The sequence below is a fragment of the Centrocercus urophasianus genome, unplaced genomic scaffold, assembly GCF_019232065.1.
Source record: "Centrocercus urophasianus isolate 14NV4802_14NV808 unplaced genomic scaffold, USGS_Curo_1.0 seq_21, whole genome shotgun sequence".
Lineage (NCBI taxonomy): Eukaryota > Metazoa > Chordata > Aves > Galliformes > Phasianidae > Centrocercus > Centrocercus urophasianus.
Genome location: NW_024884767.1, coordinates 21,055,104 through 21,073,732, shown reverse-complemented (window position 1 = coordinate 21,073,732; position 18,629 = coordinate 21,055,104). Strand labels below are relative to the sequence as shown.

Below are 18,629 nucleotides of genomic sequence, written 5' to 3'. Positions count from 1 at the left end.
TACCAGGCTGGATGTGGCTCTGGGCAGCCTGGTCTGGTGGCTGGTGATCCTGCGCAAGACAGGGGGTTGAAACTAGATGATTATTAAGGTCCTTTTCAACCCAGGCCATTCAGTGATTCTATGAAAAATTCTCAGACTGCTGTTTTTCCTGTTAAGAAAGGTTTTTAAAGCTACTTACTTTTAAAAAATAATAGCTAAAATAAATAGATGTTATTTAATGAAGTAAATGAAGTTTGTAACCTACAAAAATAAGTTACTCAGCTAAAGACTATGTACACTACACTAGACCATACAACCATTAACACTGCTTGAACAAGATATACACATTCTGCGTAACAGCATCGTGCGGAAGAATATTTCTTTATTTGGTACTTGTACAAAAGGTCAGAGATGGCACAAAAAGCCAGTATGTTCCACAAACAATTGCTGGTGCCAGTACCTATCAGCTCTGAGATCTTGGCACGCAGCTGAGGTTCCGCATGGAGCACGTCACCCCGTGCCACCTTGCAAACATGTGGTAGAGGAGAACTGGCAGGCAGATGGTGTTCCTGCTGCAGTGAACCCCCAGTCCTCTCCTCCACCTAGCCCTCTGTCCTTCCCCCCTAGTGAAGAACTGGAGGGTGTGGGGCACAGGCAAAAGCAGCATAACTCTCTCCCAAAAAGGCACCAGGGTGATATTCACCAGACAGGTGTATCTGCTGCCCTGCCATCAAGGCAATTTATGAGAGGAGGAGGGGTGGAAACAGATACTGGATAAGCAAAGTGGACATCCCCCATCCTTGGCTCCCCATGTGTCACTGCACAATAGGTTTGAGGCCCTGGAACTTGAGGGAGAAGTGAGTGAGGGTGTGGAGGGAGGTCCAACCATGAGGTTGCCGCACGTGAAGTGGCTGACCCCACACCTCAAGACTGCCTCCACCCGGAAGGACAGAAGGGTGGTTGTTGTAGGCGACTCTCTGCTGAGAGGAAGGCCCTATATGCCAGCCTGATCCTACCCACAGGGAGACGTGCTGTCTCCCTGAGGTCAGGGAGATTTCTACGAAACTTCCTGAACTGATTCACCTTTCTGATTATTACCCTTTATTGATAGTTCAGGCTGGCAGTGAAGAAGTCACCGAGAAAAGCCTGAAAACTCTCAAGCGAGACTTCATGGGACTGGGGTGGGTAGCTAAAGGAACAGGCGTGCAGGTGGCTTTTTCTTCTATACCTTCAGTAGCACGGAAGGATAATGAGAGGATCCAAAAAACCCACCTCATGAATAAATTGCTTAGAAGTTGATGCAAACACAAGAATTTTGGTTCTTTTTTGACCATGAGGCAATTTTCTCAGCACCTGGCATGATGGCTGCAGATGGAAGTGGCCTGTCTCTGAGGGGTAAGAGGATCCTCGCTGAGGAAATGGCAGAACTCATTGAAAGGCCTTTAAACTACGTATGAAGGGGGAAGGGGACAAAACGAGGGCCACTGGGTTTGAACGGGTAGTTCAAGGGCTCATACCAAACTTGATGGGAAAAGAGAGTGGAGTACAAAGGGATGGATGAGGGCAGAGGGATGCTGGGGATGCTGTTGTTCTAGGGGATCCTGGATCCACTATAAAGGCGGTAGATGGAAAGCCCAGCTGAAGTACCTTTATACTAACACACACAGCCTGGAAAATAAGCAGGACAAGTTGGAAACCGTGATGCATTTGGAAAGTTATGACCTTATTGCTATCACAGAAACATGGTGAGATGCCTCCTGTAACTGGAATGTCACCACTGAGGGATATCGGCTCTTTAGAAGGGATAGACAAGGTACGAAGGGTCGGGGAGTTGCCCTCTATATCAAAGAGTGGATAGACTGTGAGGAGCTCCCTCTGAGAAAGTTATGAACAGGTTCTTAGCCTCCAGATTAGAATTAGGGACACGACTAATAAATGCCAGCTGGTGATAGGAGTATACTACAGGCCACCCAATCAAGGGGAAACTGCTGACGAGGCTTTCTTCCTTCAGATGCAGGAGGCATCATGCCCACAGGCTCTTGTCCTGGTGGAGGACTTCAACCATCCAGATATCTCCTGGAAAGACCACACGACGAGCTACAAGACATCCAGCAGGCTCCTGGAATGCACTAATGATAACTTTCGGGTCCAGGTACTGGACAAACTGACCCAGAGGTGCAGTGCTGCTGGACTTGGTGCTCACCAATGCAGAGAAGACCATTAAAGGCATTAAGGTTGGAGGCAGCCTGGGCTGCAGTGAATTCGTGATCTCGATGAATGCAGGCCTGGCAAAGTGTGGCGTCAGGACCCTGAACTTTGGAAGAGCGAACAATAAGTTGTTCAAGGAATTGTTGGCCAAGATTCCCTGGGATGCTGTCCTTAGAGACAGAGATGTTGAGGAGAACTGGCTACTCTTCAAGGATGCCTTCTGAGAGCACAAGAGCTCTCCATCCCTCTGAATAAGAAAGCACGCAGAGGAGGTAGGAAACCGGCATGGCTCAGCAAGGACCTGCTCGGCACGCTGAGGGTAAAGAAAGCTCTGCAAACAAGGGTTTGTCACCTGGGAAGAATACAGGGATGCCATCCGGACTTGCAGAAGTGGGATCAGGAAAGCCAAGGTGCAGGTGGAACTGAACTCGGTGAGTGATGTGAAAAGCAATAGGAATACATTCTACAGGTACACTGGCCAGAAGAGACAGGTCAAAACAAGTGTACCTCCTTTGGTAAATGTAAAAGGAGAACTGGCTTCAATGGACTAAGAGAAGGCTGAGGTACTGAATGAGCTCTGCCTCGGTCTTCACTAGCAGCCAGGATTCTAGTATTTCTCACGTCTCTGAACCCTGCATTCCTAAAACTCTAGGTAGGACTGGGGTGGTAAATCCCCTCCGACTGTAAAGGCAGAGCAAGTTCCGAGACTGCCTGATGAGCCTGAATGTGTACAAATCTATGGGGCCAGATGGCGTGCATCCCAGGGATCTGAAGGAGCTGGCTGAGGTGATTGCCAAGCTGCTCTCCATCATATTTGGAAGGTCGTGGCTGTCAGGTAAGGCCCTGGATGACTGGAGGAAGGGTCACATCACTCCCATTAACAAGAAAGGAAGCAAGGAGGACCCAGAGAACTACAGGCTGGTCAGTCTCACCTCTGAGCCTGGGAAGATTATGGAACAGATCCTCCTGGATGACATGCTTGATCACATGAGGAATGAGCGTATGATCTGAGACAGCCAGCACGGCTTCACCAGGGGAAGGCCATGCTTAACCAATCTAGTGGCCTTCTATGATGGAAAGGAGACTGATGTCATTTACCTGGACTTGAGCAAGTCCTTCAACACGGTCCCCACCACATTCTTATCTCCAAATTGGAGGGACATGGATTTCATGGGTGGACACTCGATGGATGAGAAATCAGTTGAAAGGCTGCAGACACAGGGAGGTCATCAATGGTTCTATGTCCAGGTGAAGGCCAGCATTCCCCAGGGCGTCTGTCTTGGGACCGGTGCTCTTTAACATCTTTATTAATGACATCGATGACGGAATTGAGTGCACCCTCAACAACCTTTCTGATGACAACAAGCTGAGTGGTGCAGTTGATATGGTGGAAGGAATGTGGTGGCCATTCAGAAGGATCTCAACAGGCTTGAAAGGTGGGCCCGGGTGAACCTGATGAGGTTCAACACAGCAAAGTGAAAGGTTTGGCACCTGGGCCAGAGGAATCCTAGGCATCCGTACAGACTGGAAGGAGCAGTCCTTGAGAGAGGTCCTGCAGAGAAGGACATGGGGGTCCTGATGGATGAAAAACAAAACATGAGCCAGCAGTGTGCAGCTCAGAAAGCAGATGGTATCCTGGGCTCCATCAGAAGACGGGTGGCCAGCAGAGACAGGGAGGTGATTGTCCTCTCTACTCTGCTCTTGTGAGGCCCCATCTGGAGTACTGTGTCCAGGTCTGGAGCCCCTAGTACAAGAAAGACAGAGAGCTGTTGGAGAGGGTCCAGAGGAGGGCCACAAAGATAAGATGATCAGAGGATTGGAGAAACCCCCTGCGAAGACAGACTGAGGGAGCTGGGCTTGTTTAGCCTGGAGAAAAGAAGGCTGCGGGTTGACCTCATTGCAGCCTTTTAGTACCTAAAGGGAGTCAACAAATAGGAGGGGAGCCAACTCTTTGAAAGGGTGGGTATCAGCAGGACAAGGGAAGTGGTTTTAAGTCGAGGGAGGGAAGATTTAGGTTGGATGTCAGGAGGAAGTTCTTTACAGAGAGTGGTGAGTCTGCCCAGAAAGGTTGTGGATGCTCCGTCCCTGGAGACATTAAAGGCCAGACTGGATGGAGCCGGGGCAGCCTGGTATTAAATGGGGAGGTTGATGGCCTTGCCTGTGGCAAGGAAGGCTGCAGACTCATGATCCTTGAGATCCCTTCCAACCTGGACCATTCTGTGATTATGTGAAACAAGCACCATTAATAAAAATAGGAAAATATACACTGAACAACCCCTGTCACACACAAGATTGGTGATGCCCCAACAAGTGCCTGTATGTTGTGTTCTTTCTATTTTTGTTGTTGGTATATCACATCATAACATCATGTAAAACAGTGAGAGTTACAGAGTTAATTGTTCTGATTCTGTGGATTGCCTTTTTGGGGGCATTTTTGGTTCTCGCAAGGGAAAGGAGGAGCAGCGCGGCATTCTTGGAAGACTTCTCACACAGAGGAAGGAAGGTGGAGCTCCTGGCAGTACACCAGCCACCTCTTGCTCACTCAGCTTGCTGGGAAGAAAAGCACGTGCTTCCCCTGCAGTCTACTAGCATAAGACCTCATATTTGGACACTCTTTTCTCTCTCATTTCCTTTGATTTTGTTGGACTCAGTAAATTACTGTTCCTCCTCAGATTGTTGCTGTTGCTTTTTTTTTTTTAGACTTATCTGCTATGTTCCTACCCTCCCCCCTCTCCTCCTCTCCCAGAGTGCACAGCCCTCAGATGCCTTGCCTCATTAGTCACAGGGCCTCATCCCACCCCAAAAAGTTAATACTTTTTTTTTTCCTCTCTCTTTTGTCTCCTTCCAGGCTTGTGCCATCATGGACACAGATCTAGGGATAACTCTGTGACACTGTGTTGCCCATCCCTTACTCAAAAAATACCATCACACCCTTGTCAAGATAAAACTTTTTCAAGAAACTAAAATGAGAGTCTTTGAAGGGTTACAAACGTTACTCCTTTGAAGTGGTAAAATCCATTAGAACAAATTACATTTTGAAATGCTGTTCCAGTTTTCTTTTCCCTAGAGGAATTTAAAAAATTAATTCAAACTACTAAAATCCTTCTGTTTTTTTTACATACTAAGTTCTGTGCATTTCACTTTCTCCCCAAGATCAAAGGAAAAAATTAAACTACATAAAACTATTGTAAAGTAAGACAGAGAAAACTTTAGTGGCAAGAAACATGATTCTTATTTCCTATTCAAAACTGCAAAAAACCTGACAAGTTTTGTTGTAAGTACAGTTTCTCTTTTGTAAATGAATGCGATTTTGATTACATCTATACTGTCATATTGCTACCAATATAGGTTGGTTTGGTTAGCAATAGGAATTAGTACACTAATTTAAGAACCAATGTATTAGTGAAAGGAATCCATAAGTGATAGTTCTAAAATTTTCCATTTCAGCTTTCATGATGAATAGCCTTGTTTTCCTCAATAACTCTGCAGTAAGAAAATAATAGAATAATTTCATCTTTTGCCTCAATGATTTTGCCTTGCACGAAGCAATGGAGTCACAATAGAATACTTGATATAATCTGTCTCAAAACATGCAAGGACACTTTCCTCAGGCTCCACATTATTGCTTTTAAAAAGTGGCTCATCATGGCCTAATAAGCAATGGAAATCTTCCGAAGTGGGGAAAAGTGGACGAAAGTAAGTCGAAGATTTAGTGATAAAGTGAAAAATGGGAAGAAGTGGGTGAGCATTCGACCACTTGAGATACCACTGAGCATACTCTAAGGGATATTAGCATATTATGAGTCCTTGAAAAAGAATGAATATGTGTGCCAGTGTACTGCATATGTATGTCTCAACTGTTCAAATGCAGAGCTTGAGAAGTTGTGCTTGCGTACCATAAGAAATAAAGGAATGCCACTTTCTAACACTGCGCTGGAGTTGGAGAGTTTTCTTCCTGGATTTTGGATGACAGTATGTCTTTAAACTTAAAATGCTGATGCAAATAAGGAGTACTTTATATACACAAACATATATATATACACAATATATATTGCCTTTGCAATTGATCATTCCTATGAAAAGCAACATTCCTTTGAGACGATTTATTAAAACTACTTGCAGAAGTCACATTTGAAATTAGTATATGTTTCAAATGACAGACAGCAAATTAACATTAGTGGAAGCTAGTGACATGTAAAAACAATAAGTTACCAAAAGTTTTCAAAGGAATTTTCCTTCATTGGGTGCTTCAGTTCTGAATGAATTCGGCAAGTACTTGAAAGCAGCAAAATGGGTATTTTTAAAGATGACTCCCTTTCCCAATTTTACCCAATAGTATTCATTTGATTTATTGACATTTTCAGAAAAGCAGTGATTCAGAATGATTGATTTTAGGTAATGTACTACATCATGCATCTACAAAGTTTTTTACTGCGCTGGCCAGTCATGAGTTTAATTTCACTACACAATAAAAATGGCAATTCTACTTCTCTCTGAAAACGTTAAGTAATTTCACGGAAAAAAAAAAAAGGTCTAATTACATAGAATGATTTGCATTACTTAAATAGTAAAAAAAAAAAAAAGACTGAACTGGTTTTGTTTCTAAAGGGCCACACAGAAAAACACAGAACAACTCTTCACCACTTCATGCTTTTACTGCATCATTGCTGATAATCCTCACTTCAGAGTACGCTAGACTGCAATTGATTGCAATCTATCAAACTGCAAAACTTCAAATAAGCCCAAATGGTCATAAAGCATGCTTACTCACATTCTGCACTTATGTGATTATAAAATACTTATGACTAATTTTCAGTTTAGATAAGACAGTAGCAGCAGTCTATAGACAAACTTTTTTGTAGTGCTTAACAGAGGCTCTTCTACAATTTTTGATGAAGGTACATCAAACTATAAATACAAGCGGTATACATTTCTTTCTATTTGTTTCAGTACTTCAGGGATAAACAGAAGAAAAAGTCTCCTGTGAAAACGTCAGTGAAGGTCTACAACAAACTCATTTTTTTCCTCCTTTTAAGGAGGTGTTTAATTTACAGCTCCATTAATATTTTTTACATTATAAACTTCTTATATGCACGTCTGTATTGTTAAATTAAATCTGCTTGAGTCTTTTTGTCAGCTTCTGTAACATGAGTAAACACTCTTTTAAGACACAAGTAGTAACACCTGTATAAAGACACTGAGACATAAAAACTATTTATAAAAGCAAGAATATTTTTTACCTACTGAAAGCAAACAAGCAAACAAAATCCATAAAACTGAAAAGGAGGCTTACCCGCATCAGCTCTGGATCGCTGACCTGGTGATTTTCCAAATGGGGTCTTCATTCATCTGTGTTTAAGTGAGCAGCAAAGCTGCTGGACTAGGGTGAAAATCCAGTTCTTCCCAGCTTTCAGGAGATCTCACTCTTCAAAGAGAAACTGCTACTTAATCCACTATTCAATCATGAATTTGTTCTTCTTCAAAAGCAGAAGACACACTCTGAAAAACAAAATAGGCAAAGCACTAAGTTGTTTGATTTGAAACGTAACTTGAAATAAGCATTCATGGCTGAATGAGTCACTGGTTTGTAAAGACCTGCAGAAGTTCTTGGTGATTTTCTATACCTAAATTCATCTGATTCCTGAAGTATTTAGTCATCACATTCATCTAGATAATCAAGGTGATAACTAAGGACTTCTAGAAGTTCCATTTAGAAGTTAAATTAAAGAAACCTTTTTATTACCTAGAAATTTGAAGAACTGTTGGTCAAAAAGGCAACATTATTCCAATTTAGAAGAAGGGCACAGCAAAAAGCCTTGAAATTACTGGCCTGTTACTATAAATTCACTGCCTGAAAAAAACTGCACTTAAAGGATACAGCAATCACCAGACACGGGTTCTTGAAAGGAAAAGCCTGTCTCACTAATTTGATGACTGTCCTAGTTTCAACTACGACAGAGCATAGTATAATGCTGTACTCTGGCTTCAGAAGTAAAACAATACTGATAACACACAGATATTTTACAATTTTTTAATTGTTACTGAGTTATGCTACACAGAGCCAAGGACATTTCATCTTCACATACTGTCACATGTATAAGGGAAATGCTGAATCACAGCCTGAACCTCTAATTGATCACCTGAGGCAAGTAATGATTCAGCCCTGGGAGCAGAGGTGAAGGCAATTCACCTGTGCTGCAGGAAGGGGTGGAGCCTGGCTCTACCTCTCCTAGACCCATTTAAGAGATGACGACCGTAGGAAAGGATCTCTTTCTGGAGATCTGTCCTTTGGAGTTTTACAGTGAGCCTAGGACAAGGGTAAGGTATTTATTCTCTTTTTTGCTATAATAACTGCTTAGCGAAACTCTCTTGTTTATTTCATAATTATAACATCTATATATTCATTGATTATATACACATATCAGTGAGGGGGCTGACAGGGCACAGAAAGATTGGAGGGGTCAGAACCAGGATAACTGACCTTAGCAGGCCAAAAGTATATTCCGTACCATATGGCATCATGTGGAAAAACTATAAATCTGTGGAGGCTTTTGCAAGGAGGGGCAGCTGCTGCTTAGAATGGCTGGGCAGGTGGTGAGCAGCTATGCATTGCATCATTTGTTCTGCAAATACACATAAATATTACTTGTATATGTATTACTTCTGCACATGTTATCATTGCTGTTATTTCTCTTTTCCTAGTAAACAGTTTTATTTCAACCGATGAGCCCTACTTCCCCACCACTGCCCTGGTTCATTCAACCATCCCACAAGACTGAGCAAACAGCTGAAAGGGTGCTTAGCTATCTGTTGAGTTAAACAAACAATAAGATAACCCAGTTAGTAGGTGAAAGCAAGGTGGTAGATGCAGTTTTCCTCAACTTTATCTTAGACTAGGCTTTCTGTTGAAAGGAGCCGCGGGAGACAAGCCTCATGCTATCATGGTCAGCAAGTCACGTTTATTGATTACCAAAGATTCTCTTTTATACAGGTCTTAATAATCCTCATACATAGTGCGAAAGCGAGCTCATCATTGGTGCTTAAAGCTGAATGCCAATCCCTCCCATCTTATGCCTGTTCTTCATTCCTTAGATATTGCTTCTGTTTCTTTGTATCCACCATGTCCTGTGTCCTTGCTACGTTCACAATTTAGACAAGCTAGGTTCTGTAACCCTCCAGCTCGTGATCAGTGAGCGGTACCCTGCTTATGTGCCCTTTGTCACGTAGCCATTCCTCCACAGCTTTCAACACTGTTTTCCACAGTATCCTTTTGGACAAAATGTGATGAATTGCCTGTAAGGCTTGCTGTCAATGGGGCTACAAGTGGCTGACAAACAGTTGCTAGCATCGTTCCCCCATGCACAACTTTGGAGCTATTTTCAACACTCCTATCAGTTATCCAAAAAGAAAAGTTGAAGACAGCCTTATGAAAAATTGCCTGACAATACTATACTGGCAGGCAGTATTGACTTCCTGGAATAACAAGAGGCTCTGAAGAGGGATCTAAGTAGATGGGAACACTGATCAATCAGCAACAAAATGAAGTTCAAGGCAAGAAAATGCTGAGTTCTGCACCTAGGATGGGATTATGCCAAAGACAGACGGAAATGAGTGGTAGGAAGAGCAGCTCAGCAGAAAGGGACCTGTGGGTGCTGGTGACAGGCGGGCTCACCATAAGCCAGGAGTGTGCCCAGGCAGCCAAAGGACAAACCACATTTTGGGATACATTAAACACAGCACAGCCATTAGTCAAAAGAAGTGAGTTTTCCACTACAGTCAGCATTGGTGCAGCCTCACCTTGAATACTGTGCGTGCAGTTCTGAACTCTATAAAATAACAAGGATGATAAAGTACTTGTAAGTTTCCAGAGGAGGGTTGATAAAAGGGCTGGAAGGCACATCCTACAGGGAGATTCTGAGGACACTTGGGTTACCCAATCTGGAAAGGGGAGGCTCAGAGGCATCCTCCTTGTCCTTTGTAAGGAAAGGAAGCCTAGAGGGAAGCAATCATCTCTTCTACTTGTCATTGATGGCAGGATGCGGTAATGGCATAAAGTTCTACCAGGCTCAGACTAGAAATCAGGAAAAACTTGGGGTTTTAAAAACTATTTTTCTGTGTAAGTGTGGTGAAACACTGGAATGGGGTTCCTAAGGTTGTTGACTCCTTGTGTTGGTGTTTAGGAGGCACCTGGTTAACACTTAGGTTAGGATGAACCATCACAGAATCCTTAGAGTTGGAAGGGACTTCTGAGGGTCATCTAGTCCAACTCCCCTGCAATAGACACGGACACCACAGTGAGATCAGGTTGCCCAGGGCCTAATACACCCTCACCGTGAAAATCTCCAGGGAAAGGCACCAACATCACCACTGGGCAACCTGTTCCAATGCCTCACCACCTCATTGTAAAATATTTTTTCCTTAAAAAAAATCTAACCTAAACCTACAGTCCTTGAATTTGAAACCATTTCCCCTTGTTCTATCACTACAGATACTGCTCAAGAGTCTGTTCCTTTCTTTCTGTAGCTCCTCGCTCAGCACTGAAAGGCTGCTACCACCTTGCACACTGCAGCTTTCTCAGTCTATTCTCATAGAAGTGTTCCATTCCATGGCCCATTTTTGCGGCTCTTCACTGCACATGTTTCAACAACTCTATGTCCCTCCCACACCGAGAACTTCGTATTTGGATGTAGAACTACAGCTGATTTCTAACCAGCACATAGCAGAGAGTCAAGATCATCTCCTCTGGCCTGTTGGCCATGCTTCTTTTGATGTAGCCAGGATACAGTTGGCTTTCTGGGCTGCAAGGGCACACTGCTGACTCATGGTTAGCTTTCATCCACCAGTACTCCAAAGTCTTTTTCTACAAGGCTGCACTCAATCCTTTCATCTCCCAGTTTGTATTGATAATTGGGGTTGCCTTAAACCTGGTGCAAGACTTTACGCTTAGATTTGTTGAACCTCATGAGATTGACCTGGGCCTGGACTGCTCAAGCCTGTCTAGGTCCCTCTGGATGACATCCAATTCCTCTAGTGTTTCAACCGCATCCCACAGCTTGGGGTCATCAGCAAATTTGCTCAGGCTGCACCTGACCTCACTGCACATGTCACTGATGAATATATTAGAGTGTATTGGCCCCAGCATCAAGGTGTCCCTGGGGGACACACTCATCACTGATCTCCACCCAGACACTGAGCCATTGATCACCATTCTCTGGACTCAATCCTGCAATCAGTTGTTCATCCATTGAACAGACCACCCATCAAATCCATATTGCTCCTATTTGGAGAGAAGGATGTTGTGGGGTACAGTGTCAAAGACCTTAGTGAAATTGAGATAGATGACATCAGTGCAGTAGTGCATCACTGCATTAGTAGACAAGGACTGTTCCCTTGTCCACTGATGCAGCAACACCATCATAGAAGGCCAGTAGGTTGGTCAAACAGCTCTTAGTGAGGCCATGCTGGTTCTCATGTATCATTTCCCTGCCTTCCACATGCCTTAGCATAGTTTCCAAAATGATCTGTTCCATAATTTTCCCTGACACAAATGTGAGACTGACAGGTCTGGTAGTTCCTGGAGTATTATTTTTCACCCTTTTTAATGATGGCTATTGTCACGGTTTTATGATTTTTGGCTACCAGTATTCCACACCATAACATCATGTAATGCACTGGGGGGGGTTGACTTCCGCCAAATGTTCGTCCGATGGAGAAGAACTACATTTCCCCAGGAGGCTTTGCGGTCAGCAAGGAGATATAACTTTGTGCAAGGTCACCTGACTCGCTTTGCCGCCTGCTTTTCTTCAGTCACTCCACTGGACTGCACTTCTCACCTCAGCACTGTGGTGAGGTCTATCTACCATTCAGGCAGACTCTCTCTCTCTCTCATTGTATTTTTTTGCTAATACTGTATTTAGTAAATGATTTGTTCCACCTCAGATTATTGCTGTTGTTTTCAAGTATTTTGGAGTCCCCTGTTTCCCCTTTCCTGGAGGTGCGGATCCGCAGATCCCTCCGCCCTGCTGGTCACGGAACCAGGCCGAACCAGCCTGTAAACCGCTGACGGGTATGATGTTACCTTTTTTCTAGTCACCAGGGACTTCACCTGATTGCCACATCTGGCCAAATATCATTGAAAGCAGCTTGGCAACTACATCAGCCAGGTTCCCTCAGGACTCTGGGATACATCTCATCATAACTCACACAGTTGTGGATGTTCAGGTTCCTCAGGTGGTCACAAACCTGATTTTCCCTTACAGTGGGAGGGATCTTGTTTCCCCAGTCCCCTCCTACAGAACCAAATGTTTGAGGGCTATGCAGTGAGCACTTATCGGAGAAGACTAAGGCAAAAAAAGTTGCAGAGTACATCAGCTTTCTCCTTCTCTGCCATTACCAGTCTGCCTGTGTTACTCACTAACGTAAGCATGACCTACTGGACCTTCCTTTTCTGGCTGAGGTACCTGTAGAAGCCCTTCTTACTCTTTTTGGCATCTCCTGCAAAGTTTAGTTCAAGCTGGGCCTTGGCTTTTCTGACCCCATCCCCTACACAGCTTAGCAGCTTCTTTATACTGTTTGCTGTGGAGGATTGGCTCAAAGACAGTGGTCATATTTTCCTGTCCTTGGACTGTTGCGAGCAAAACAGTGCGTGGGCTCAGGGATGGTACCCCTGATTAAGCCAAGTTGAGGGAGTTGGTAACAAGGGCAGGAACATGATAATGTCTGTTCTGGAATGGCATCTAGAACTGAAACTTTCTGTAAGTGTAACCGTGGAAACGCAATTACAAGTACTGCTAATACTAGCATGTATAAAAATACACTCATCTAAACAATAAATGAGTCATTCCGCACCTTAACCATACTAGTGTATGGTGCTATGGTATGATTTCCAAGTGCACCGGGAAACTCCAGAGGAACTCTCTACAGTTCCCCAAGAACCTGTCCTTGTCATTACAGCCAGTGCATTTTCTTCTTGCTCTTCAGTTTGATCAGCAGGTCCTGGTTAAGCTGGTCTCCTGCCTTTCTATACCAGAGGATGAGAGCTCTTGTGCCCTGAGGAAAGCTTCCTTTAAGGTAGGCCAGCTCTGCATTTAGCTTCCTAATTTTACACTTCATCTCATATCTCTCTGGAGTGTGAACTCATGTTCACTACAGCCCAGACAACCTCCAATCCTGATGTCGCCAATTAGTCCTTTTAAATTGGTGAGCAACAGGTCCAGTATTACATCTCTCCTGGTGGGGCTATTACTTGACTTAGGAAGTTATCCTCAATATGTTCCAGGAGCCCCCTGGATTACCTGCAGCTTGCCATGCTACTTTTCCAGCAGATATCTGGGGTGGGTGAAGTCCTGCACTTGCGACTGCAATGACTCCTGCAGTTGGAGGTAGAAGGTCTTATCAATAGGCCCTGCTGATCACAAGGCTCCCTTTGCTGTCTTGGACTCTCACTCTTAGACTTTTGACTTGCTTTCAATTGTTCTTTAGGGACAGCTCTTCACATACTATTCCCTTCCTGATGTAGATAGCAACACCCCCTCTTCTCCTTCCCCATCCATCCATTCTAAAAGCTGGTAGCCTTTGACAGCCACACTCCAGTCACGGGAACCACTCCACCAGGTTTTGGTGATGACAAATATATTGTGGTTTTCTGGTAGCACGGTAGCTTCCAGTTTCTCCTGTTAGCATCCCAAGCTGCATGCATTGGTATAGAGGCACTCCAGGTGGGTAGCTGGTCTTGCCACTTCCCAAGAGGATAACTCCATAACTCCTTTTAGGCATTTCCCTTGATTTTTCCCAGTGTCTTCTCCTGTTGTCCCAGCAGTCACTGCCTCATCATGACAGAGTTTTGTATGTGCTGCAGTGTTGCCAGCACCTCTTATGGCAGCAGGTCCTCCAAGGCCCCTGCCAGCACTCTCTCCCACACCTTATAATGGGAAGGCTCACTATCCTTTCCCATCTCCTTCACACCTAGTTTAAAGCCCTCCTAATGAGTCTCACTACCTTTTCCCTTAGGTTCCTTCTTCCTCTCTGAGAAAGGCAAACCCCATCTGCTGCCTACAAACCTGGTACCATGTAGACTAAATGGTTGTCAAAAGAAACCCAAATTCTAGCGATGGCACCAGCCAAGAAGCCAGGTATTTAAAGACAAGATCCTCTGGTTTCTTTCTGGGTCCTTACCCAATACCCATCCTTTTAGCCCCATTTTCTTAAGAAACATCATTGCTGTAACACTCTCTATAATCTGCTCATTAGAAGCTGGCCTTTTCCCTTTTACTTCAATTTTGGAATTTGCTATGAATTCTGACACGCTGGTTAAAAACAGAGTACCAGTGACCAGAAAACCAGTGACCTATCTAAGAGGCAATGTGTATCTTGTTTACGTCTTACTGAAAAACAAGAGAACAGACATGCCTCGAGGTATGATACAAGTGTTACGCAGAAAGATCCACCTGTATCTAACAGCATTTGCCAGTTCTTCCATGACTAATATTCCTTAAATTCTAGGCATATTAGAACAATACAGGGGGTGCTCCCTGGAATAATGAACAAGACAGAGATAAGACTACATGCTCATTTTTGGTGTTCTTAGTTTGTCAACTTGCAGTTTTTGGAAAAATCTGCGTTTGGAAGAAAAGAACTACAGCAGACATTCAGTCATGAACCTGTACAAATTTCTGAAGTTAAAACTCAAAATTCTTTAAAGGACTGTCTTTTTTCCACATTTCATCTCTTCTGCAATCTACCACTGTATACACAACAATGCCAAAGAATACAAAGCAATTTTTTTAATCGCTTTTCTAAAATGCAGTATAATTTTTCCTTACTACACTAAAAAACCACTGTATTGGAGATTAAAATATTTTAGAACAGAAGCATTCCTGATCATGAAAACAAATTCTGAATTCACAGACATGCTCAGATATATTACCAAACTGACATCACAAGCACTGCATGTAAACTTTTACATGTAAACACCTTTTTACATACCGTACATACAGAATCAATCTACTATTCTACTAAAATGTATGACATATTGTGCTTATTTTTCCCCCAGATTCTTAGTCAATGGCAAAAATATTATGTACAACATATTTTAATTTAATCAGTTGTTAAGAGGCTATATTTACAAAGGTAACTAAAGCACCAGAAAACCTTTGACATGTTAATGAAAAGAGTTAGCCCCAGTCACTACCACATCATACATATTAATTTTCTTTTAAAAAGAAAAGGAATTCCTAATCCTCTTATAGTCAAAATCCATTTATTAGCATTATTTCAGTCCACTCTGCTAAACTAAAGGCTCAAGACTACTGAAGTACTGAGTAGTGAAGAGCTGATTCAACAGTACAACAAGTTTTCTAAAATCAGAGTAACTTTACTTAGACTTATATAAGATTTCTGCTGGAAAACACGGAAACAAGTTTTTCTAGAGTTACTATTCTGAATTCAATTTACATTTCAGTTTCAATGTCTTCACCACAGGAGGGATAAAGTCAGGCTTTCTTAGGACAAACAAATGCACTTTGAGAACATCTTGAATTCTAAAGCATATGAAACTTCTCAGTCTCATCTGATTTAAAAAAAAAAAAAACAATGCATTTTTAGATTGTTAATATGATGAATGGTAAAACATAGTTAATACCATCATCTAAATATTTAAGGCCATTAATATGGAAAATCAAGGAGAAGAAAAATTTCATAAAATGAAAACCCTTTATTACAACCACATAGCAAGGAAAGACAAATAGCTCTACTGAATGCAGACTTCTACATCTAAAACAAACTATACTATACTTTTACACATTGCCGGTAACTTTTATTAGAGAAGTGTCACTGCCTACCTATTAAATACTGCTTTCCCCAAACACCTGACAGCAAAGGTCACCAACAACTCAGCTGCAGATTTAAAAAAAAAAGCATTCTTCTGACTTGTAATCAGCTGCAACTCATTTTTTGCTTCCCTCTGATCCCATCCACTCCTGACTTTCCTAGATAAGAGCACACCTGCAAAAAACAATATGGAAATTAGATACGTTGTCTGATACTGCTTTGGTTATTGCAGTGTTTCACACAAGAAATGTTAAGCATTAGGATTAAAACCAGGAAGCCCCACAAACTACACAAGTCACGCAGTTTTAAAAGGACAGTAAAATCATCCTATCAGAGTGGGGAAGAAGATGAATCAACTTTAAAAGAAGTACTTTTCCAGCAAAAAAGTGAAAGGAGGAAAAAACCAAGATGCACTTACACCATGCTTGCAGGCATTTAACAGCCCTCTATAAATACTTACTTATTTATAGAAATGAAAACATTACAAGTTTTCAGCTCTGTAAAAATAAATACTTTAAATAATTTTCTAGCTAACTTTCAGTTGATGTTCATTTTAGCTTTTCCACCAAATGATACACACTTCACTGCAATACACAGCACAAAACCTGTTTATTGCATTCTTGTGAAAGCAAGACTATGCTACCACCACAGAAGAGGGGTACTATGCAGCACCAAAATACTGCAGTGATAATTAATGCTAATAAACACAACTTTGAAAGCTTCAGCCCTGAGCAGTATTACCTAACCTTTAATCACCATGAACACAGAAGGAAGCAGCATCAGTAAATTTGCTGATGCATCTATTCAGTCAAAGGGGAAATGCTTAAAAAGAGACAGAGAGCGATACAACATGATCCTTCTTTAACTCAGGATACACAATTGTAGATTCAGAACATACATCTCTCATATCAACTAAAGTCTTCTGGCTTCCAGAGTCTGCTCCAGCTCTAAGAGCAGTAAGGGAGAAGGCCTTCTGGTACCACCTAGGGGACTCTTAACATTTCAGTTCAGCACTGAAAACATTCCCCTTGCTTGCAGCTCCCAATCGGTTTGCACTGACAGTCTGCTCAGCAGTGGCAGCAACATGTCAGAAGACATGTAAGGACAAGGACTCACTCTAAAATGGCACATGTTGGTTGAAGGAATTTCTTGGTTCCATAACATTTTAATCTCTGTAATTCAACTCTGAGCTGCTAGTATATACCACATGTGAACTAAACATGACTTCAGCACTAATTAGTTGGATGAGGCAGGTATCTTACTTAGACTTGAACTCTAGCATTGGAGCAGGAATGATTAATCCCATGCAATCTTCCCTCTCCAAAAGAGGATATTAATGTTAAAATATCCCCTGTATAATTGGGGGGATAAAAACACACGCCTACTTCTAGTTTATCAAAAACACAAAAACTAATAACATCATCTTAACTTTTCTGTTTTGTGAGAATTTAGCCATGCAAATTCTAAGGCTTTCTTGAAGTAATCTGCAGGCTCATCAGCCTCTCTCTTGTTAGGAACTTTATTCCCTTATCAGTAGGATTCTGGAGGAGTGATAACATCTAACAGGAAAGATAATAGGTACATAAACCTGGTGAACACAAAGGTGATTTTCAGCTTACAGTCATGAAGAGCAATACATTTCAATAATGGATTTTTTTTTAATCAGTTCACAAACTAAATCAAGTATTACTTTTTGACAGCAGCGTCTACAGTTTTTCCTATATTCGTAGGTGCATTGTTATTTGTCTAGAACTGTACAGAAACAAATAATACTGGCATACACCTGCACATTCACATATATAAAAACAAAATACACATTTAAAAAATAAATTTTCTGTCTACAATGCTATACTGACGTAGCTGATGATTCAATAGAAAACTGAAAGAACATGAAATGTAAACAACCACTTCTTGCCAATAGGAATGGCTTTTGTTAAGAATGGGGCTGTAAATACTGCACTTTCTGTACAAAGGGAAAGAAACACTGCTTTTTTCTTTGCTTTAGGAAAGATGCTTCAAAAAAGCAATGTACTATACAAAGACAACTTTCTTAAAAGCTAACATAATAAAATACACTCTACTATCAACACAGACAAAAAATCTGTAATTATTCTGGAGCTAAGTGCTGAAAGGTAAAAACACCTGTAAAGTTCTGCACTTCAAGTTTGTGGACAATGCAGAATGCAGGAGACAGCACAATACAGTTTCTATTTATTAATTCTTTTAAAACATTTTAGCATAAGCAACTGGATAAAGATTAGCCATAATCATAGAAACATAGAATCAGCAAGGTTGGAAAAGATCACTGAGATCATCTTGCTCAGCTGTCCACCTACCATCAGTGCTGTCTATTCCTTGATACTGCACCTGCACATTTCTTGAACACCACCAGGGATGATGACTCCACCAGCTGGGCAGCACCTGACCACTCTGAGAAGTTTTTCCTAATACTCAGCCTGAATCTCCCAGGCACAACTTGAAACCATTCCCTCTTGTCCTATTGCTAGAAGAAGAGGCCTACTCCCACCTCACCACAATCTCCTTTCAGGCAATTGTAGAGGGCAGTAAGGTCTCTCCTGAGCTTCCTCTTCCCCAGACTAAACAGTCCTGGCTCC

At 42.3% G+C, this 18,629-nt stretch overlaps 1 protein-coding gene across 5 annotated transcripts in view; it reads right to left on the bottom strand.

Annotated features, from left to right (window-relative positions):
- Nucleotides 1–18,629, bottom strand: part of SPIN1 (spindlin 1) — a 65,491-nt gene that overhangs the window by 15,737 nt on the left and 31,125 nt on the right. For 3 of the 5 annotated variants that reach the window (XM_042822848.1, XM_042822849.1, XM_042822852.1), the window contains exon 2: nt 7,481–7,686. In XM_042822848.1, coding sequence (XP_042678782.1) covers nt 7,481–7,532 — 52 coding nt within the window. In that variant the 5' untranslated portion in view covers nt 7,533–7,686. Of the gene's footprint in view, nt 1–7,480; nt 7,687–8,668; nt 8,793–16,025; nt 16,170–18,629 lie in introns of those variants that run through there. The other 2 variants (XM_042822850.1, XM_042822851.1) reach the window with 2 other exon arrangements.